Source organism: Nematolebias whitei, chromosome 2 (genome assembly GCF_014905685.2).
Source record: "Nematolebias whitei isolate Nwh7 chromosome 2, NemWhi1, whole genome shotgun sequence".
NCBI lineage: Eukaryota > Metazoa > Chordata > Actinopteri > Cyprinodontiformes > Rivulidae > Nematolebias > Nematolebias whitei.
Window position 1 is genome coordinate 32,763,699 of NC_056499.1, and position 24,798 is coordinate 32,788,496.

A 24,798-nucleotide genomic window follows, 5' to 3' on the forward strand; every position below is an offset into this window, starting at 1 on the left:
AAATGAGGAATCCGTGTTAATTGATGAATATATCTGAGCATCTGTTCATCTACACATATACTCATATCTTACCAGGTGAATATGGCTGCTTTGGTAAGGAGAAAGTTTAGGTTTTAGGATTAAGAAGCTAACAGGTACTTTGAACACTGCCAAGACCAAAGTACATTGCTCCTACCTTTAAACATCTCCAAAAAAAAAAAATCACTTAAATGGTATTTTATAAACTTTTACATTGATGTCAGTTTCGAATTACATGGTTATTTACAGGGATTTTTCAAAGTTATTTACAAGCCCAAAAAGCAGCAGCTAGCTGTAGCACATGTGTGGGTCTCAGAGGTCAGAGGAGAACGGACAGACTGGTTCGAGATGGTAGGAAGCAAACAGTAGCTGAGCTGAAATGTAGTCACAGGAGCCAAGGTGAATTATTTTACATTTATTTTATTAGCAAAAGATAAAATGGCAAAGTGATGTAATTCTTCCTATGATGTTCCAAAAATAAATACACACAATGAAAGTGTCACATTGCAATCTCAGACAGTTCCATGTTAAATCTCCGTTACAAAAATTGATAGGAGCATAAAAAATACTTTAGTCAGAGTTCATCTCCTCTACTTGCCTTTGGTTTCAATGCAAACGGCTCATTTTGTTTCCCTTTCCCTAGAAAAGAGCAAAGATTCTATTTTAAAAAGTTCAATTGTTAAAATGTATAAAAAAATGTCAGTTTAAAGGTTCTGTAGCATGTACGTACTCACTTGAGCTCTAGAAAATTACACACAAACAGGCTGCTTCCTATATCTGGTGAGCTTTATCTGTTGCTCCTCAAAATGCCTGAATGAAAAATGTACTGAGGTTGTAGCCTGATTATATCAAGCACCTTAAAATGATTTTTGCTTTTACTTTAATACTGCCAACAACAGTGGTGGGCACAGCTAATCAAAAAGTTAACCACTAACGTCGCTAACCACTAATTCACTAACCAAAACATTAGCTTTGCTAACGCTAAACCAATTAAAAGATTTGAAAAAATCAGAAGCTAACGCTAACACGCTAACTTTTATCATACACTGCTGTCACTGACACTGTAAGACTGTAATGTGACATTGTAAGTGAACACAACTCAAAACAGAGCGGAGCAGAACTCTGCTGTGCTGAAGAGTGATGCATTCAATGTGTGTCGGACAACGCCCATGTGGCTTTTACTATAATCAGTTAACTCACTTCGGCAATCCTCTTTGTGGTTAACTACTTTTATAAACTTAACTACAAAGTTGCTGTGCGTCAGTATCAATTTTCTATCGGTAATAAATCTGTTTGTAAAGATGTGTGAAATGTGTGAGAGAGTCACGTCCCAGAGATGATGTGAGCGTTGCAAAGCACGCTTGGTAGGAATAATATGTGCAAGGTTTCAGACTGGTTACAATGTTTCTGAGCGTGAAATGGGGTTTTCATGTTATTTTGCTGTTCTGGTTTAGTTTGGTATTTATGTTACAGTCTCTTATTGGCTGTAAACTGACACCATAAGTAAGATTGTTTGTGGTAGATAAGAGGAGGAAAAAACACTACGAGGTTAGTGACATCAGCAGGTGGTGATTAGCTTTGCTTTTCTCCGTCTAGCATGTCATAGCTGTGAACATCACCATTGTACTGTTGGATTTTGGTGTGGAGAACTGTCTTTAAATAAAAAAATGACGTACTTAAGTTTACCAGATTTTAATTTAGCCAGAGCTAATTCTGGTAAAGGTGTTCAAAATGAGCAAAAACGCTCGTCTGCTTCATGGAAAGTTAGCTCCGCCATTAGCGGGTTAGCAGAATCGTGCCCACCACTGGCCAACAGGTACTTTGTGCTTCAGAAAAAAAAAATACAGATCAAATTTAAGAACAATAAAGTTGGACTAAAGGTTTTACAGTAATAAGAAAACTGTTTCCAACAAAAATGAACAAAAAGGCACACTAAACTAAAAAGAAAAATGCAAACTGTCAGAGAAAAGAGAACAGCTGTTTTAAAATTATTATTATGGCACACATGAAAGGCTCTATGGTTGTGGTATTGGTTAAAAACTTACTGGAAGAAATGCAAGTGTGGCTAGAGGAGATACTACCTGTATTCTTTAGCTCTGGTTTACACTAAAGTGCTTAGTTTATTGTGAAATCCTCTGAAAACGCATTCAGTGCTGAGCCTCGACAGTTCTCAGTGCAGACAGCAATCAGTCAGTGTTCAAAGACAAAGTTGAGTAATGTTGGTAAGATTATAAGAATTGGTAAGAGTAACTTGAGTAGTATCTTGGGTGAAATTTTCATACCAAAAACACATTCACTTTAGTTCAAACATTTTTGCAGTTGGCCACTAGTTTCAGTTTCAACCAGAAAAAGACAAAGTAGGAACAGAAAGACAAGCTGCTGGCTGTGACGGGTCAAACATACAGATATTTTAGTTGGTTTTAGCTTGGGAAATGATTAAAAATATTTCATTATGTTTGTAAATGTAAGAGATTTGAGTGCAACTCTTGTTGTAATTTTTTATAAAAACTTAAAAATATTAAACATTTGATGTAAAAGCCGTACAGCAGGTCAGGTGAACGGACTGGGGCTGTAAACTGTGACAGAAGACTACTTCTCAAAACGTCTTTCTCCGCCAAATAAAAATCGTACCCAACTGTGAGGTGGTGCAGTTGGTGGGTGGAGGGTGGGATCTGACTGCAGCAGCAAGAACATTTAGTTTATTTTTATGCACAGTAAGTTTAAAACTTTAGCAAAACTTTAGGAAAAGGGAAATCATGTGTTTTTTTACTAAAGTCCTGGTAATATGGTACCTAAATGATTTAGCAAAGGCAAAACTAATGCATTCAAAATAATCTAAATTACAGTAGTCCCTCGCTACTTTGCAGTTTGTTTTTCGTGAACTCGCTCCATCGCAGTTTTTCAAAGAAAGATCGGATATGCCACACAATTGGCTGATGAGCCGCACGATCGGCATGGAATTTTAATTTAAAATAAATTATTTAAACTTATTTAGCACCTGCTGCACCTGTGTGCAGCCCACAGCTGCAGGAGAAGCTTCCTCCTGCAGCGTGTCAGATCTCCGCTCTGCAGAGAAGTGAGCGTGGCCGAGAGCGCTGGCCGAGAGCAACTGGAGGCAGAGAGCTGAGATCATGACATTCTGTGCTCTTTTAGAGCGTTTAGTTTAGAAACATTGTTAGAGCCATTGCAAGAGTGTTGGAAGGGTTTAAAATGCATTAATATATATACCTGTATTTAAACACTAAAATAAACTACTACTTACTACTATAGTAAATACTTAAACTACTACTTACTACTACTACAACTAGACATAATTTATGGTAATGACAATAAAGTTTACTTGAACTTGGACTTTATCCATACTTTGCGGTTTTTCACTTCTCGTGGAGGGGCATGGTCTCAACCCCGCGCGATACACGAGGGACTACTGTAGTTTTAAATACAAGAATTGTTCAAACTTCTACCGTAATTTGGTTTGATGCGTTGTACAGCACTCTCATGCAGATGCAGCTTCAACTTTCAATTTTCTTTTCATTTCCTCCTCTGTATTCTCCGGGCAAAAATATACAGTAAATGCACACGACTAGACCACGTGATACTTGAAATGGAGTGAGAATGCCACTGAACACTTGGTTTAAAAATAAAATCCTCATCTTAAAATAATCTGATGCCACGTTGCAAAAACAAGAATGATCTTAAAGACGGGCTCCAAATGTCCTACATTAACAATAAGTGCAATTTGTATGAATATTACCCATAATATTATATAGGTATATTACACAATATTACCTCATCTTGAATTCGGCATGTGCTAAAAGTACATCCTATTTAACTGATTTATCCTATAAGAGATTTAGTTTTGTTTCAAGATTATTGAAAAATTAATGGCCGTTAATGCAACGCAACATATTCTTTTCAGTCAGTCCTATATGAAATGTTGTGTGCTTTATAAAAAGAGAGACCTCATTATGATTGGCTGTTTAGCACTGAGCTCTATATGATATTAAAATGAAAATACATGACTTGTAAATAGAAAAGTAAATGGTAATTTAACTTAAAGTTGTGTGTCAGTACACAAAAAATAGTTTCATTACGATGCTGATGGAAAATCTTAATGACTACACTGCTCTACAAAGTCATCAAACATTTAAGACCATATCTGCAATCTGCTTGAGTGTCCCCCTAAGTGTCTTGGCCATGTGAAAATAAAAATGCAACGTGGGGGGTGGGACCGTGTCTTTTATTGCTACTGGTTATTGACTTGCTCTAGTGTGTGGAGTCCATCCAGCATGCGTCAGAGAATCACAAGCTCTGATTCTGCATCGTCAGATAGCAAAAATGGTAGTAATTCATCACCTTGTACAATTCCTGTTTAAAAACTGTGAAGACAAATCAAACCCACCTTTTTATTTTTTTCCTAAAAATAATCCAGAGTGGAGGTTAAATATATTGCTGCAAGGACCAGATACTTGAGAACTACACACAAACATATACAATATATTGAAGGAAAGATGAGGGTGTGATGCATTAAAATGTTTTTCTTTTTAATGAGAAACATTTGTACAATTTGGCACCAAGTTCCATGCATCTATTATCTTTTACCCGCTTTGGTTGGGCTGTGGGGGCCGCTTGTGCCCATGTCCTGTGCGAGAGGCATCATGGACAGGTCTCTAGTCCATCACAGGGACACATAGAGACAAACAACCATTCACTCTCACTCACACCTAGAGACAATTTAGAGTTAACAATCAGTCTAACATGCATGTTTTGGTCTGTGGGAGGAAACCCACGCATGCATGGAAAGAACATGCAAACTCCACCAAGAAAGGTCCCGGGCCAGGATTTGAACCAGTGACTTTCTTGCTGAGAGGCAACAGCTCTACCCACTGAGCCACCGTGCTGCCCTGGCACCAAGTTCTTCAGAAAATTCAACTGAATGCCTTGGATTCTCTGCACATGGAGACTTTACCAAACTTTGTCTACCAGCACCTGATCATGAGAAAGATGAGTCAAGAGTGTGTGTGTGTGTGTGTGTGTGTGTGTGTGTGGTCAGCTCAGGCTCAGCTAAGTAGATCTAAAGTTAAATCATTATTGTAATGTGTAGCTAAAGAGTGCAGTGATTTACTCATGCCTGCAGTGAAGGTACAAGATTTAGAAGTAAATCCCATCGCTTTCAATATACATTTTTTTATGAGGGGGTCTCAAGTCTTCTTACATATCTGACTAATGCAAACAGCCAGGCAAAGGGATTTCAAATAACTATAGAGTGAGAATTGTTAAGCACAAATGGAAATACATTTAAAGTGTGTTGCAATATTTTAGACGTCACCATCTGTAAAGTAAGATTGCTGCGGTTATTTAACCTCCACTTTGGGTTGTTCATAGGAAAACGATGTTTGGTTTGGTACTCAAGACGATTCACACATCCTATAGTGCAGTATGAGATAATAATTTTACTGTTTTTTTGGTGAAAAACTGTATTTATAATACAAATCACACAAGGCAATAAACTAATGGATTTTTTTTGTTACTGCCTGAGGATTAAGGTAAACGGGTCGTGTGCTTTCTGACACACTGGACAGACTCGAACCCTAACCTTCCTCTTTATGTCTTAGGACCATTTTCAACTTTTAACTTAAGGCATAGCTTAGTTGTAGCACTTCATGATCAAACAAGTTGACTCACCCCCTCCTCATTCAGCTAATGGGTCAGTCTTAATATGATAAGTTTGGTAAAAATGGCAAACATGAAAGCTGTAAAAAAAAAGAAGTTTTTATCAGCTGTGAATCGAGGGTTGAGCAAGTACAAAACGGAAAAAAGTAGTTACGTATGTAATTTAGCTTTTTATGGAAAGTATAATAAATCTTACTAAAAACACTGGTTCCTACTAGCTGGTTGGGCACCAAGTGCAAGTATGTGACAAAAAAAACTTTCAGCTTTTTCTCACCAAACCATCAGCATCAGTTGCAGTATTATGATTTAAAATGTCACTATTTGCTGCTAAACAATCTTTGTTTTTCTGTTTGTTGTCACTGAGCTGAGATTTGAGTTTCCACTAAATGACATGTCAAAGAAAAGATTATTTTCACATCCATGTCCTTTTATTTGAGACATGTTCAGCAAGGAACATGAAAAAGTTAATAAAAATAAAAAAAAACACCTATATACAACATAAACACAGAATATAAAAAATGTGGCCAACCTTCGCCTTAAAAAAAATGAAGGTAGCACCACAATCATGACTGATTATAGTGTTTCTTTCCATAAAACATGCCCCTACTTTCAAATGCCTTGGCACCATTAGATTAAAATAACTCGAGAAGAGCTATCTTCCCTTTTTGTTACTCCTTTTGTCAACAGGCGTTTAAAGAAACACCTCCATCACTGAACTATTACAATCATTGAAGGCCATTTCTCCTTTGCTGGGGTCAACGTCCTCTCCTTCACAAACTACTCATTTCTCTTCTAAAGAAGTTACTTTCTATAAAAACTTGTGAACAAGCTATTCCTATAAGGTCAATAGAAAACTATAAATACCCCTTTAATCTAGGAAACTAGAAAATAACAACTGATAAACAAATGATAAATAGAAGCTGATGTTGAAGCAGGGACGCGTGCCTTCCAGCTCCGGAAAAGTTGCACAATTATCTTTTTTAATAGATGAGAACCTCAGCGGTATGGGAATAAATACATAAAAATATTTCAGTACCAGAGAAAGAGCTGCCTTATAATCAAGATGTTTTAAAAAAAAAAAAAAAATTTTTTTTTTTTTGGAGGGATAGTGATGGTTTGTGTGGCATGAGCTTCCCAATGTTCTAACTTGGGTCAAAGCTTCATAAAATGAAATGATTTGACACAAATATTAAAAGATTACGTTGGTTACGCTCAAACATTCCTTTCAGCTAGAAAATTATTTAATACTTTTATGAAACCTGCTCAAGGTGTCCATGTTGCAGCAGCTATTTCGGCCTCATGCCATCTGAGAACTGGTACTATGACAACGTAAAAGTGAAATGAAATGGTCACGCCTACAAAACTCCTCTGAGGTAAAGATACGTAATGGACAGCATTCATCAGGTGCAATGTGAAAGCGCAGGAAGTGTGTGATTGTGGTAGGGAGGAAGGATCATGTCTCACTCTGCTGTCTGGAGGCTCTGGTGGGTTTCTGGTTGCTGCTGCTCCTTGTTGAGGATGATGCTGATGATGTCTCCCTCGTGCTCCTTCATGTGCTCCATCAACCGCTCTTTACTGGTAGACTCAAAGCCACAGATACAGCAGCAAAACATGAGGACACAATACTCCATGCTGGGACCTGGGACTGGAAACTGGCCTGTGTACAGCTGGTTATGGGACAGCGGCTGTGAGGGGTCCTTCTCCGGGGGGTTATGGGTTTCACTGGGCCACTGTGATGAGTCTGTGGGAGGTATGTGGAGGCCTACTGCGCTGTCGAAAGATACACTAGCTTGTGTTGCTGGTCTGAGCATTGAAACAGGTTCCACTGGGACTTTCACTTTGTCGTTTGAACACGGGACCACAACTGAACTCTCTGCCACTGACTCCAGCACTGATGACAACTTCTGAAAAGTTCTGAAGGGAACACAGAACAGAGACATGACGTTACAAAAATGAAAAATTCAATGACTGGATTGTACAGCTCAAATTTAGAGACCTCTTACACTGAATGTACAGTAGTCCCTCGTTACTTCGCAGTTGGACTTTCATGGACTCACTCTTTTGCGGTTTTTCAATTGTCAACTTTAATATTACTCACATGATTGGGACGGTACAGATAAAAAGTTAACGAAAACAGAAATACTTTGGATAGGTGCTGCGTTGTAGTTTTCTTTCAATAAGCCTACACTGCATCACCAGTCCAAAAAGAACTACACTACCCAGAAGCCAACCGTGCTTCCTGCCACTGCTTTCTGACGAAAAGGGAGGGAAAGTTTTGATCCTATCTGAACCTGACTAAAAAGTTCGGTCTTTATTCATAGTGACTTCAGTGCTCAGTGGATGCAGAGAGCCAGTCAGAACTGGACCAGAACTACTTCCAGTCTCTTCGGTCAGTCTGTGTGCAGTTTGATGGCCCAGGAAGCCTCTCGCACAGGACCGGCGCTGCTTGGAGGTCTGGTGTCTTCTCAGGAGCTAAACTGGACTTTTTCATCTGGATTCCTCTGAATTATTTGGACTCTATCTGGATCAACGTGTGGTCTTGTACTGGCTCTCTGAAGGTCCGGCTCTCTCCAAAAGCATCTAGTGCTCAACGGCTGCAGAGCCAATCAGAACTGGACCAAGGCTGGTGAGTACTCATAAAATTTTGCAGTAGCTACAGTACAGTACATATATGTATGATGTTAAAATGACATACAATGTTAAAATGACATATGATGTTAAAATGACGTAGGATTAAGAGATTAGAACATTGCAAGAGTGTGAAAAGGGTTTATAAAGCCTTATACATATACTAAAATAAATATAGCTTTTCTACTTTGCTGTTTTTCAATTATTGAGGGTGGGTGGAGGGGGGGGGGTCTGGAACGTAACCCCCGCGATAATCAAGGGACTACTATAGTTCCAAATGAAAGTTAGTGAACCTGTTTGCTTGCCTAGGGTTTCTGTATCGATTCCTCATAAAATGTGGTCTGTTCTTTAAGCAACAACGTAATCAGACTGAAGCAGGTCACATCATCCAGCAGGTGCTTGAGTCAAAGAAGCATGTGTTTACTGAAAACCTTTTTATGATCTGTAGAGCTGACAAAATTTACTTTAAAGGTAAACTTTTGGACATGTCAAAAAACAGCAATCTAAAAATGCTTTAAAATGTTAAAGGAATATCCCATCATTAAATATTTGTTTAGTGGTATTGGATCCTGCAACACCCTTCTTAGATAAAGGATAAAAAACAGTGCACAGGAGTGGTAATATTGGCTTTTTCACCTTATAAATAGTGTAAATAAAAAACAATATTTTGCTCAGAATCACTATTTGAACAAAGCAGTTGTCTTGTTTATGTTCAAAAACTGCATGATGCAGGTTTAATTATATTAAAAATTATCCAACACCTGCACCACCAGAGGATGTTCTGCAGATATTTGCAAACAGAGACATAAAAGTCTTTCAACAACTTAAATACTGACACCACCGTGTCTGAGTTCATGTTCTCACCGGCTGCTTTGAGAGATTGCCTCATTAATGGCTTTGTTAACTTGCTCGTAGTTGTAGTTCTGGTCTCCGGCGTGCTTCCACATGTGAGACTTCAGCGACGGGGGATGACTGCACACGTAACCGCACAGAGAGCACCTGGCAGACAGAGATGAAATATGAGCGACACAGTGAAAGCAGATCAAGTAGACGTTGATTTAATGTGTGCTGAGATTCTGCTAATCCTTCTACTACTTTCTATCAGGAGGAATCATTCCGACTCCACACGCCACACAGGGACTGAGCTTAAGAGACAAAGAAAATAGAGGGGAATTACAGCAACCGTTTACTGTAAATCCCCCATTTACTAAAATGACATGGACGTGCGGTGATGCGGTTTAGAATCATTTAAATGCGGTCAGCTGTGAACATTAAGGATTACAGAGTCAAGCATATGAACTCTAATACGAGCTGACTAAACAAGTTTGTCTTTTGCTGCCTTTTTAGTTCATGCTCAGTGACTTGCATGCGGAAGATATCCATCATATCTGAGCTATTCCCAATCATGCCAAATGTTTTGCCATATTTTTACTGTCACCAAAGCCCCCTGACTCATCAGATGAACCAAGTTTTATACGACACTAATAAATAAAAGATGGCCACTGCAGTGGATTGGTCCTAACTTGTGTTTTGCTGAGAACACCAGGGCATTCACTTGTGACTGCAATCCAGAGAGTTAAATAAAACAGTAGTGGGTGCACTGGGCAGGTGACCTTGTGATTCACTGCTGCAATGGCGGCCATTGCAAAAACAGTCAAACGTCTGCACTTGGCGTTTTGATTGAACAGCCCAGAGAAAGGGCTGAATATGTAAAAAATGTGAAAAATAATAAAAACATGTCTGTAATATAATATAATGTAAATAAAAGTGTAAAAATTTCAGAAAGCTGTGTGTGGTATGAATGTTAACAGAAAAGAAAAGGGAAAACATGTCTTCTTTTACAAGTAGATTTTATCATATGTACCTAAGTGTGATTAATATCTGACCAGAATTGAATCTAATAATAATAACTATTTAAAAGTAGCCTATAAAGGATTCAATGATTCAAGGTTCTGTATCGTCATTCACACCACATGTGGTACATGAGGTGGAGCGAAATTGTGTACACAGGGTCCCAGTTGCATCCAACAAGAGCAAAAATATAAAGTGTAAAAAGAAACAGTAAATAGGGACCTAAGGTATAAACTAAGATTTACGTGAAATGAACGCCCAACGGTACACTAAAAGCTCTAAGATATACGCTAAACACTAATAGTGTAAAACAATACACCGAACAGCAGCAGCACGATTCTTATAGGTTCTGTTCGGCTATAATTTACACGCTTAATGCGAGCACTAACATAAACTAAACTAACATAAACTCAGATTTATTCAGCATGCAACAAAAATACAGAAACAATATGTCAAAAGTGAAGAAGAACTAAATCTACAGCAGCATGGTCCTATTGGCAGAGTGGTCCTGATGACAGTGAGGTTATCTTAGCAACATGGTCCAGTTAGCAGCATGACACTGCTAGCAGTGAGGTTTCTCTTAGCTGATGAAATCACTGTTAATCATTGAATTGTCAAGTAGATATTAATTTCTGCAGCAGCATCTGGTGCCACAATCACCAGTATGGTGACAACATTCAGGTTTCCTTTGTGTTCTTAGCATATGTACAGTATACATTTTTTCTATTACCACGTGGTTATAGCTGCATACATATAGCAAAGTTGGAGAATATGTGGCAGTATGAGAACCAACAACATCTACACAGCTAGATTACTGTAGTAGTTGCATGCTATGCTCAGTCAAAAGACGCAAAAGAGACCAACATTTTCTACCTCTCTTTCATTCCACAAATATGGACTGGGGGAAAACAGAGGTGAAAGTAATTGTTTAGACTTTGCTTAAATATTAGGCGAACCGAAGACAATTTGCTAGCTTGAGGTACGCTGCAGTAGAGCAACAAAGAAGACTAAAAAAAAAATACAAAATTAGAATAAAAGACCCGGAAGATGAATGAGGCCGTGGACAAAAACTGACAGATTGCAATTTGGCCATTGACAGGCTCACAGAAGAATTGTGACAAGAGGATGATGGCTAACACCACAAGTACGCTGCAGCAACGCAAGAACAAAATGTCAAACCAAACACGGTTACATTATGATAGCAGAAAACACCATGCTTATGACATAACAAATAGCAATGTTCCCATCCTTCAGCTCAATATGTATAATAAACGTAATGGAAATGCATCATGAATGTTACATGTACATACCAAGATCTATTTTCTTTTTTACAAGAAATGCTTCATTTATTCTATAGGGCTGCAATATAAACTGCATATTTATCATAAGTGCATCATCAGTAAGCTGAACTGTCACTAATTCTATTCTGTTCTTTTTTAATTTTATCAAGCCTTTAATGTATGTTTTCATTCCCTTGTTATTCATTTCCACCTGAAGCCTCAGCATAAAACAAGCAAATAAACATAACAACCGCTTAAAAAATAGATTCAATTCGGTTATTCAAACATCTTGTTATGATCAGGAAGGTGGTGCAATTATATACATTACATCACATTAATGATCACATTGCTTCTAATTTGTGTGACAGTGGTGCTGCTGCATGTCACAAACTTACATTAAACCTTACCTCTGACCACAAAAATCTTTTCACCATGTCTAAGTAATTAAACGGGCTAAATTTGTTGAAATTCCACTGAGACGTTCAAGAGACGCAGCATTAATGATGTACAGATGGACAAGTACAAACCTGAGCATTGGTGCACAGCTGTTGCTCAATATGAAGAGCACAGTGAATTTATTAAATCTGGCACAAAGACTCTTTCTATTAATAGTACATGTCAAAATGTTATGTTTTTTTTATTTGCTTCTCGATTATTGGCAAACTGTGACGGATGAGGCCAAGTGGAGCTATGGATGGTTGAAGGTCAAAATTTCCCTGTAAACTTGTGGGGTTATTTTAGATAAAATACACACAAGTTTGGATGAAATGCAGTTATTTTAAACACAGTTTTCTCTTTGTAAAACTGAAAACATAAGACAATGGTCACTAAAGTTATCCAATAAATAAGTTACCAAATCACTGTTCAGCCAAGATCTGACATGCTGTATTTCAGCTACATGTTACAAACGAACAGTTTGAGAACAAGTGCAGAAACAGTTTTAATTTGAGAATGGTTACAAACCAAATTAACATTTTAAGCATCTTTTCAGGGAATAAGATTGAAATTGAAAAATTAGCAAGAATAAAATAATCTTTAATACTTGGTCAGGATTTTTTGCAGACCCATTTAGATAAAAACTAGTGGGGGAAAAAAAAGGGTTACTTCTTTATGTTACTTTGTCAAATCTTTATTCCTACTGTACTATTTCTTAGATAAAAATTGTTCTGTATTCCAACTCTCATCAGGTTGAGATCAGGTAATGTGACTTGGACATTGTTAATGCACCTCTTCCCTTGAAAAGCGACTGATGTGATTTATCAGTACATGTTGACACGGGGTGTCCAACCGTTTTCATAGGTGGGCCAGAACGGTCTAGATCAAAGGACTCGTGGGCCAGAAAATTTTGAAGAAAAAAAAAGTTTAAAAAGCGTAATTTCCCCCCTCATTTTTAAACTCTAAACAACTTGTCTGTCAATGGCCAACAACTTTTGGAGAAAGGCTAAGTTTATTTTAAATTATTGTAGATTTGGAACATTAGGAGCCTCAAACATACATTTTTATTTATTTGTTTAAATTTAATTAAATTTATTTGATTTTTCGGGGGTCTTTTATTCATTTTCTTGCGCTTGGGAAGTTCGTTTTTGTTTATTTTCAGAGACAAAAGCCTAAAATGAGTAACTGTTCTTTAAAAAAGGGGGTGAGGCTTCAAACACCCGTTTGGACCATGTACGGCCCAAAAGGGTCGTCAACGTTCTGAAAAACCGTCCAGCTGACAGTCGCCAACAGATTCTTGGAAGGTTTGAAAAGACACTGATAAAGTTGATCAACTTGTATGTCGATGATACCACTTTATATTCTTTTAAAAACTTAATTTCTACCCATCGATCATTTAATCAACTGAAATTATTTCCTTTGAAAGCACTTGTTATATTTGCCAAGTTTTATGAATTCATATCCAAAATCATACTTTTATTGTAGAAGGCAGTGAAGGTTTGTTGTAAAGGGATTAATTATAGCTAAATATTTGTATTGTACTCAATATTGCTCATTTTGAGAAGATTATTTTTATAGGTTTTCTGTTAAACCTAAAAATTAAAAAAAAGTATCAGCATTAAATCTAAAGAAGGTCTACATCTGCATCAACCTGCATCAGACTGTGGGTCAAAATTATACCATTCTTTAATTGCAGTCGTGGGCCACACAAAATCACTCCAAGGGCTGCAAATGGCCCTCGGGCCGCACTTTGGGACACTAGTTTTAATCTATTGGCCACCTGTACTGTGAAGGATATCTAAAACAGATTGTGTTGTATTTTGCTGAATCTAAGAAGGCAACACTTTGTTAAATTCTCTATTAGTTGGCTTCAAATGAGTCAAAAGCGCCTGATTTTTAAAGTGGTCTGGATTAATATTTTTTTTCATATTTTCTAAAGGTTTTTCAGGGTATTTTTTTTTTTTACAGCTTTATGCTTATTTTCTGTCCTGTCCTTGGACCTGAACATTTTCAGAGCATTGATTTTGTCTATTAAGAGAGCCTATGAGTCATCCCAGAACAAAAAATACATTTGTTTTTGCAGCCATTAGTGACCTGTTTTACTTGAATTAAGAGCTCTGACTGCAAGTTGTTTCCAAATACAAATGGAAGTCTTGGTTCAACTCCAGTTATATATTTTGCTAAGCTAATGAATAAATAATTAAGAAAAAGCCACAGTTGATCATAAAACAGCCATAGAATTAGGTCCATTTTATCTTTGAGCCAAGGAAAAAGGCTTGTGTGTGTTAGGCAGCTGCAATAAGTCAGATGTATGTGTGAATGAACATAAGATATGTGTCTTTTACTCAAACAGATAACATTAAAATAACAGCTTTTGTGTCATACAAAGGAAAGTTTTTCTTTTTTTTTTTTTTAATATATTTTCTTAAACTGCTTTATCATCTAAAGGCGGACAATCATATAATTGCTTTCAACTGTGTGTTTGTAGTTCTTTATTACCAAATATTTCATAAAACAGTGATGGAATTTAATGAAACTCTCAGAAAGCAATTGGCAAACTCAGCCAGTTTTACTAGGGATGCACGATTTTATTGGCATGGTATCGGCCAAGATAAGGGTTAAAAGTTAAATATCGAACATCGGCCATTCCATCAAAATAACTCACTGATATAAAAGGCGCTGTTTTTGTGTGACAACCCAGAGACAAGGATGCCTGTAGCAGCAGCACAACGCGATGACATCAAGCGCGCCTACCTGATCTAATCACAGCGGAGGAAAATTCAAAATGTCGGCGGTGTGGAAGTTTTTTTTTTTCGTTTGTAAGGATGTTGGATTCTGAAGATTTTTGGACTAGTTGAGCCTCGCTACATCGTCCCCAGTCGGAGATATTTTTCCAACGCAACGTTACCCGAGTTACAAGCCGTCATTTCCAACGTCATTGAGAAGCTAATAGCTGAAAGCACTTGGGTGAGTTTTACCACAGACATTTGGACGTCGTGTTAGCCCCGTTAGCATGATTAGTCTTACCGACACCCACAGTAATCCCGGGTTCCGGCACCAACTGTTAAAGACGGGAGCTGGCTGCGGGCCAACGGACCCGGAAACCACCTCCAGCCCTCGTCTTTTCCCCCGGCTCGAACCGCCCTCAGAAGTGGCAACTCATACTAATGAATAAATCAAAGAAACGTCAATTAAGTTTTATCAATTATATTAAAAAACGCAGGAAAAGATTACAATTTACAGCGCTGGACTCTCCCGTCTGTGACGCGCTCACAGACCCGGAAGAAGAGCTCCGATGTCCCGTGTCATTACTAATTTATAGGGTCCTAGACTCCTCCTTCGCAGAAGGGGAGCTCAACCTGTCAGTGTATGAGGGGGCGTGACTAAGTGTGATCTCAATGGATCTTATGTGGTTATGACATTAGGAAATATGAGATGGTGCTCCAAAAAGCCTTTCTAGGTGATGTGGCAAGCAGATTAAACTATTCCTTGATGGATACTGAATCCCAGGGAGACTCTTTTTTAGAGTTGCTGGCCCAGTTTAACCCAGTCAGAACTGGGGCATAATTTCATTATAATACCGTCTCTGAACAGATCAAAACCATAGGACCAGTCTAGATAAGAAATATCCAACAGAAACAGTGGTGCCAGCTCTCTTCTGGTCATTGACCAGCTCCTCCTGTGTAGTTCTGGGCTGATTCCTCACCTTTCTTAGGATCATTGATACGCCACGAGGGGAGATCTTGCATGGAGCCCCAGTCCGAGGGAGATTGACAGTCATGTTTAGCTTCTTCCATTTTCTACTAATTGCTCCAACAGTTGATCTTTTTTCACCAAGCTGCTTGGCAAATGCCCCGCAGCCCTTTCCAGCCTTATGGAGGTCTACAGTTTTGTCTCTGGTGTCTTTGGACAGCTCTTTGGTCTTAGCCATGTTAGTAGTTGGAGTCCTATTGATTGTGTGGGGTGGACAGGTGTCTTTATGCAGCTAACGACCTCAAACAGGTGATTCTAATTTAGAATAATAAGTGGAGTGGAGGTGGAGTTTTTAGAGGCGGACTAACAGGTCTTTGAGGGCCAGAATTGTTGCTGATTGGCAGGTGTTCAAATACTTATTTGCAGCAGTAACACACAAATAAATTATTTAAAAAATTGTACATTGTGATTTCCGGATTTTTAAAAAATTGTTAGATTATGTCTCTCACAGTGGACATGCAACTAAGATGAACATTTCAGACCCCTCCATGATTTCTAAGTGGGAAAACTTGCAAAATCCCAGGTTGTTCAAATACTTATTTTCGTCATTAGCATAAGTCATACAAAGCTTTTAATAAATAAAAATCAGTAAACAAGTTCTCAGCTTCTTTTTGCAGAGAAAAACAATTTTTTTGAAGAAGGCACTGGTTTCATACGTGAATTTTAGAGTTTTGACCAGACAGAAGTCGTCCCCCCCCCCCCCCCCAAAAAAAAGGTCAGCCGGTTAGCTTACCTCGCAGCTTAGCTTCTCAGCTTAGCTGCTTTTAATGATCCAAAAACATGATTTTGGACGGTTAAAACAGATTTTAAAGAGAAAGGGAGTGGTCAGTGAAGAGAGTTGAGCCTTTTGTCATCCAGCGTCCAGCAGAAAGAGAGAGACACAAAGAAACGATAAAGGCAATAAATGAAAATGAGGATGATAATTTTCATTTATCATGCGATTAATTGATTTATTGTTTATCACGACAGGTCTACATCATTTATATGGGCACAATCCGTTCATGACGAGCGTTTAAATGCACAGGCTTTTATTCTGAATAGAAGTACTGACATGTGCAGAGTGGTAAACTTTCTATTAAAAAAAAACAGAAGAAGTTCTACTTCCATGATGAAAGTAAACAAACCTGAGCGCCCAAAATGGACCCACGCCAGGTTTAAAATTCCGGTGGAGACGTTACTGCATCCCCTGATTGAGCTACAGGTAATACAGATAATTTTGAGCTCTTTCAAAGTTTCTAGTAGAAATGTTGTGTCGCTCACTGACCAATTTTGCTTCCCCAACATATTAGCATCTAGCCAGGCGGAAATACGTGAGGTAGACACAGGTCACACATGCGCAGTTAGGTCAGTTTTCCACGATTGGAATAAAATGATCAGATTAAGTGTTTACATACACACCGTTCAGATTATGAATCGTCATAAACCACCCGTCTCATTTAGATTACAGATTCATTCGGATCGAGCTGAATCAACAAAAATTAATCCAAATGGGACGTTTACATGATGCATTTTTATTCCGAATGGCCGTTTAATCCGAGTACTTCTGTCCATATCCTTACCGATTTTAAATTAATTTGTCTTTAATGTTCTACCAACGAAAGTGCTGTAATAAAAACCCTTGAGTTTCCCTATGAGACATAAAGAACAGCTCCATTTTGTCATTTTTAATATATGGGCACATGAACTCAGCTCTTGTGGGTGCTAAGTGAGCAATCAGTTTGCAATCACAATCTTAATGTCTGGTGATATTTATCATTATAGACAGTGACTGCTTGTCACTTTCATCATTATCTTCCACTCAACGTCCATTTTTCACATCTAAAGGTTTTTTAGCACCACGAGAATGCACAATGTGCTCTCACAATTTTGCAGAAACTCATTTTCTTCTGGTCACGTCATATTTTTTCTTGGATGGCAACATAGAATTTGTCTTCGTTTGCCTTTTCTCACCTGTACTGCTCCAGCAGCTGCGCGGCCTGGTGCTCCTGAGGATGTCTCCTCATGTGGCTCTTTAAACTGTTCATGTTGGTAGTGGCAAAATCACAGCCACAGCACCTAACAGATGAAAAAAAGAAAGGCGATGAAAGCATGGCAACTGTATGAACAAGCTGCATTCTGAGGTCAAAGCTTTGCCTCTTGTAGCCTGAAGGGAGTTCGGAAATATTCACAACTAAAACAAAAAGGAAATTGTCACTTTGAGGAGAAAAAGAAGAAAAGAAAAAATAAATCACAGTTCTGCCGTGCTGCACTCTGAACGTTCTGGTTGACTTTTTGTTGTTGCTTGGAGGCAAAAACCGTTCAAGGTCTGCAGACTGAGGGTGCACTCACGGCCAAGTACACATCATTAAAATAAATAAATAAATAAAATACTGAAATACCTTCTACTCCTAAAGCACACAGTTTCAACTGAATACAACTATTTATACGCAGTTTATTCAGACAAAAGAAGGAGATTTACCAGTATGCTATTAGAAAAGAATTGTAGCACATTTTATATATTCAACCATTTTCCTCGTTTGCTATGGTTTCAGTTTGTATAGAAACGTGTATGTGTGTGGAATAGGTGTATAAGTTCAAGGTTCTTTATTGTCATTTGCATCACATGTGGTACATGAGGTGGAACGAATATGTGTAATAAAGTTCCCAGTTACACCCAAAAATAGCAAAAATTCAATAACTTTCAATTCAGTTTATTTATACAGCGTCTAATCGCAACAGATGTTGTCTCAGGACACTGAACAAAAACATTTGCATACATAGAAAAGCCAAATAGTAATTAGTAATTAGTAAAGTAATCAGTAAAAATATAAGTATAAAAAGAAACAGCATATAAGAATCTAAGATATACAGTAGTCCCTTGCTACTTCGTGGTTTGTTTATCGCGGACACGCTCTATCGCGGTTTTTCAAAATAAGATTGGCCATGACACACAATTGGCTGATTGATGGACGAGCTGCACGATCGGCATGAAATTTTTATTTAAAATTAATTATTTTTAATAATTTAGCACCTGTTGCACATTTGTGCAGCCCACACTGCAAGATAAACTTCCTGCTGCAGCTGATCGGCTGATCTCTGTGCAGAGCGGAGAAGTGGGCGTGGCCAAAAGCGATTGCAGGTGGCAAAGAGCTGAAATCATGACATTCTGTGCTCTTTTAGAGCATTTAGAAACATTGTTTAGAATACTGCGAGTGTGGGAAGTATATATATATATATATATATATATGTGTGTGTGTGTGTGTATGCATATAAGTATAAATACTAAAATAAACTACTACTTACTACTTGTACTACTATTCCTACTTTGCTGTTTTTTCACTTATTGCGGGGCTTCAGGGTACAGATGTTTTTCTCTTTTTTTTCTTCTTCTTCTTCTTTCGGCTGCTCCCTTCTTCAGGGGTCGCTACAGCGAACTAAGTCGCACGAAGACTTGGCAGTTATTTTTACGCCGGATGCCCTTCGTGGCGCGACCACAGACCACCGAGCTACCACAGCCCTCTGTGTGGAGCAGAGAGTTGCTATCTAGGACGCCCGGAGGAGCAAATGGTGGGGGTTAAGGGCCTTGCTCAAGGGCCCAGAGTGGGACGAATGAGGGTGGGGGCAGGTGGGGGCGCTTCATCATTCCCACCCACATTTTTGATGTTGTCGGTACCGGGACTTGAACCGGCGATCTTCCGATCACAGGCCCACCTTCTCTAACCTCTGTGCCACCACTCCCGCCATACCCCGTGAAAAACGAGGGACTACTGTATCTTAAGATATACGCTAAACGTCTTAATCTCAGTCTTCCAGTAACTGTCATGTGAACAATTAAGAATTTAAGAAAGAGCATCATCTATTACAATAAACCAATTTATCTGCTTTTAGGCTGTGGGGCATTAGCTGAAACATATCTACGCATAAAAGAAGTTCTGACATTTAGAGACAAATGAGAGGGCAAAGATGGCAAGAAGGCAGCCCAACTTTGTTATAATTCACATTTTGAACACTCTGTCTTTACATATGTGCTCAATGCAGAAGTAGATAATGGCATGCAAGTGTTTGAATTCCTTTTGTTTTCCAACTAAGAAAAAATATTATTATTAGTAGTAGTATTTGTATTTGCTTGTACTCGTAGTCTCCATGAACATTGGGTATATTTAGGGGTAATTATTTCTTGCCTTGTAGCAGCAGCAAGGCAAACAGTGCACGACTCCAAGAAGTGCCGACTGCCAGAAGCAATCCAAAACCTTATCTCCTCTAAACTGTTTACTGCTGTTTATCAGAGTTGATTTGTGCAAAGAGACGGTGTTTCAAACACACACAGCTATTCTGATTGTTTGTGTACTTGTTCTTAGAATAAATAAAAATAAAAAAATAAAATTTAAAAAGAAATAAATTCTTTAAAAAACACCATCTTAAACTGCATAAATGCTTACTGATATGTTTCAACTAAGTTTTCCAAAAACACACGACTACACAGTCAGATTTCCATGACAAGCTCACTGCAGCTGTGTAAAACCATGAAAGGAGCTACAATTGACCGTTTATCTACACGTTTAATACTAATGAAAGCCAGTAATAGCATGGCTGAGGTTTAAGTGCATTTCTGCTACAGCTCTGATATCAACTGAAAAAAAAAAAAAAATCTTTAACTTCACCTGAGGGCACATCTGCGCTGCTGTTTATCAGATGAGAAGCTTCAGCATCACACAAACTCTACATTAGACACACCACCGCATTATTCTCAACTGCACCCATGGTGCAGCTGCAAACAGCATTATATAAACACACACAAAATAAAAAGGCTCAGCTGCAACTAAACACTTAAGTACAGTTCAATCTTGAACTTTTGGTTAACGGACTGTAAAAAAAAGAAAAAAGAAAAGAAAGCTACACACTGATGCAACTTATTCTTGTAGTTAAAACTGTGGAGAAGAGCTTATTTAAAAATTAATCTGCGAGTCTTCTGAACATCCGATCATGTGTTAAAATGGCCCTCTGCTTCAGTACATGTCTGTTTGTGAATAAGACGGCAGCAAACCAGACGTCTACGGTGTTTAAATTGTTGCAAAAGGTGATATTTATTAGTGCACGAGGCTGACACGTTGAATGTCTGCAGAAAAAAAAGCAATACACTTTTGAAGCAGGGGGTTATATTCAAATAAGACCAATAAATGGGTGTAATTCAGCTGTTTTTCATGCTGAGCTAAGCTAACTGGCAGCAATGTACAGGACGCATCTGAAGCTGAACAATCAATTCAGCTGACTGTAAAAGACACTCATGATCATCTGAACAAGATGAAAACAGAAACAGATGAAGCAGAAATTTGAATCTACAGGTGCTAACATGAAACAAAGCGTTACCTGCATAGTGACTACTAACAAAAAAATAGAAAACTGAAAGCTGGAACTACCGTAATATAATTGGAGCATCCTTAGAGATAAAACTGTCAGATTTGAAGAAAATTATAAATCAATACCAAGAACTTGGAACAGTGTGTCAGACGTTGCATCCATTTATTTCCGTGTGAAAGTTAAAATGATGGTCATTATCTCTCCGGTTGTGTCTTACCATCTACCAGTCACAAAAAAAAACAAAAAAAAAAACACGGTTGATTAAATCAGAACAGCAATGCACAGAGAGCTATTTAATTCTGGCATGTTTGTGCGATTCAATGGTTGAGACGAATGAATTTTAGTAAACTTCTGTCTCCAAAACAAAATGATAATGGGCATTACAACACTTTGCCAATTACACAGATGTTAGCAGCAGATGATAAACTCTGCCATATGAGCTGCAGAGCTGTTTGTGGTTTGAGTGTCCTTATTTTTTCTCTATCCAGATATTATCGCATCAGCCTGTTGGGGCTTCGGACCCAACTATTCTTTTTTAATTACTGCAGCTAATCAAACAGATGCAGAGCTATGTCATGAAGAGACGGTGAACAGGAACACCCAGCAGACAAGACGCATCCCCGACTGGAGAGGCTGTGTTTAGGAGTTGCTTTTAATTTTGGTAAACCTTAATGTAAATACTTTTCCCCCCTACATGTGACTGTCACTTTGTGTGTGTGTGTGTGTGTGAGTGACTAACACAGAGGCAGTGAATAAAGATGCACCAATTAGATATTAATATCGGTATCTGTACCGATATTGGGGGAAAAATATCGATTGGGTATTGGTAGAGAGGCACCAATTCGATATTAGTATCGATATCTGTATCAATATCGGAAAATGCATTTATCAGATAATCGTGACAATGTGACCGATCCATAAGGACAGGAACTGATTGCCGTTTATTTTAAATGCCAACAAAGCTAGTGAAGCTGTTGTTTTTTTCCTCTTATTTCAGCTCCTTTATCATTTATTTTACATTATTTTTAGAACTCCTGAACCATTTGAAAGGTTTGTTTTAAGTTTTTTTTTTTTTTGTGTGTGTTTAACCAAAGTTGTTAACCTATTGTTCCCATCAGTTTCAGTATCTTTATTATTATTTATTTTACATTGGACGTTACACTCATAATTGCAGACTGAAAAACTGTGTTGTTTTTACATGTTTGACCAAGTTGTGAAGCTATTGCTGTTTAAGTGTGCTGTAGTGGTGCAATGTTCAATGAATTTGTAATTCAGTACATTTATGTCTGCCTTTAAAAAACAAATGTTTTAAGTTAATTCAGAACAGGTTTTCGGTATCAAACCTCGGGTGTCAGTATGGTATCGGAAGTGGAATAAAAGTGGATTGTGCATCCCTAGACTGGTGAAGTTCACTTCCTGTAACATTCCCTTATTTGATAAAGCCTTAAATCAGTCAAATGTTTTCTTTTTACAAACTGTGTAGTTTGTTTGCACCTCCGCTGAATTCCCTCTAACAAGTTTTATTAATAAAAAAAAAACGACTCCTTGAGTTGAAAATTCATACATGTAAGAATTTGCATCAAATAATATTAAATTAGAGAATCAGGCTGAATAGTTTTTGCACAGAATAATGCCCATCAAGTCTTTAATTGTATTTTGTTGTCAGTAAGACAGAGATATTTACTTTATTTTTGAATGTGATAAAAGACAAAGTTGAATTTTGGCAATTAAAAAATTGGAAATAATGAAGCTTTTTGAGAACAAGACAAACGACTCCATAATTTAGTTTGTCAATCATCCTCTCAGCAGTTTAATTAATCTTATAAACTATAAGATTACATATGTACAAACCACATTTTAGACAGTTTTAGTCTTTTTATTCTGCCTGGCTTCATTTTAAATATTTGTATCTAGACCAGCCAACTGTTGTTGATCTTCTTGAACATCTGATGTGTTTGAGTGTCTGACAAACACCACTAAATGTGCTTCTAGTTAAACTAAGTTTTAACACACTTCGAGTCTACTGACTGAACTTACTCTCACTGGAAACTTTCAGAGATGATCGGAGATTTTACAGACATTTACTGCCATCTAAAGGACATGTGTAACATTACAGCACGTTACACATACAGGCATTTCATAGAAAAATAAATATTCCTATATAACAATGCTTATATAAATAGAAATATAAAAATAAAAACTATGTAACTGATAAAACTGATTAGCTATGCCACTCAACCTTTAATTTGTTGCACAAAAAATTGAACAGCAAATCTAGTGTCAAAATGAAGCTTTAAAAAAAAAGGTTAACACAAAACAGAATTAGCAAAAATAAATTATTTAAAGTATCTACCCATTTTGTATCATTTGCATTTGTGATTGTTGCACAAAAATACTAATTCTATTTGAAAACTCCAATACACAAAATTTCTAGGGGTTAAAACTTCAGTCATGTCACAATTAAAATCTCATTTTTCCAAAACAACGCCATTCAAAGAGTCATCTAGGACAGTTAAGACATTATTAGTCATAATATTTCCACAGAACTTCACTGCAAAATGTTTAAAATATACATTTAAAATGAAAATATTCCCTTAAATGTTTGAAATTTAAATAATGTATGTTCTATTCTGATCAGCTGTGTACTTTTAACATTTGGTCATTAAACAAAATAAAATAAAATCATTTCTAAATGACAACCTTTTGAGTTTCAGTTTATAAATTGGACACAATCGATATTTTAAGAAAAACAAATTAGATTTAAATGAGCTCTGATAGGCATCTAAAGTATCTTGTAAATGAATACATCAAGATCAGGCCAAGTTGCCCTTGCTGAATTTTAATCCATCATTATGGAAAATGAATACCAAATGAAACAAGTGAGACTATATCAAACTCAGTGAAAGGGCAGACGTTAATAAACATGATGGTAGAAGTGGAGTCCACTTATAAACTGATGACTGTGCCAAAACTTAACCTTTCACCTTTAAATAAACAAGTATGGTGTTACTACTGTTTCTAAAAAGAAATGCTATCTTACATTCTTAAATCCTTTGGTAAATAATAATCTCAGAAATTTAGGTGTTGTCTTTGATAGTTCTTTATCTTTGGACAGTCATTGCAAATTGCTAGTTCGAAATTGTTTTTTCCACTTAAGAAACATTTCTAAACTACGTGGAATTGTATCACAGAAGGAACTTGAGATGATTGTTCATGCTTTCATTTCATCTCGGTTAGATTACTGTAATAGCATTTTAATGGGTCTGAACAAATCTTCCCTAGCTCGCCTTCAATCTGTGCAGAATGCTGCAGCGAGGCTGCTAACTAGAACCCACAGAAGAGCTCACATAACTCCTGTTCTGGCCTCCCTGCATTGGCTCCCTGTGCATTTCAGGAGTCATTTTAAAATTCTGGTTCTAACTTTTAGGGCACTTCATGGTCAGGCTCCCAAATATTTACTGGACCTTTTGAAGCCTCTATGTCCCATCAGGACTTTGAGATCTTCAAATCAAATGTTGCTGATAGTTCCGAGAACTTATTTTAAAACACGTGGAGACAGAGCATTCCAAGTGGTGGCCCCCAGGCTTTGGAACGCTCTCCCTCTGTCACTGCGCTGCTCAGATTCCATTGACTCTTTCAAAAATGATCTTAAGACTTATCTATTCAGACTGGATTTTATTTAAATTTTATTTACTTTTACTTTGTGAAGCACTTTGTGATGTCATTGTCTGTGAAAGGTGCTATATAAATAAATATTACTTACTTACTTACTTACTTAGACAAATTTATCTTGATTTAAAATCTAGGAATAAGTATTCGGACT

General features: G+C 37.5%; 1 protein-coding gene across 1 annotated transcript in view; it reads right to left on the reverse strand.

Moving 5' to 3' along the window:
* Positions 1 to 483: 483 nt before the first annotated feature.
* The window catches only part of znf507 (zinc finger protein 507), a 35,127-nt gene continuing 10,812 nt past the window's right edge, over positions 484 to 24,798 (reverse strand). The window contains exons 5-8 of the mRNA XM_037691273.1: positions 17,589 to 17,693; positions 9,184 to 9,318; positions 7,156 to 7,605; positions 484 to 657 (exon numbers count right to left, since the gene is read on the reverse strand). Coding sequence (XP_037547201.1) covers positions 639 to 657; positions 7,156 to 7,605; positions 9,184 to 9,318; positions 17,589 to 17,693 — 709 coding nt within the window. The 3' untranslated portion in view covers positions 484 to 638. The remainder of the gene's footprint in view (positions 658 to 7,155; positions 7,606 to 9,183; positions 9,319 to 17,588; positions 17,694 to 24,798) is intronic.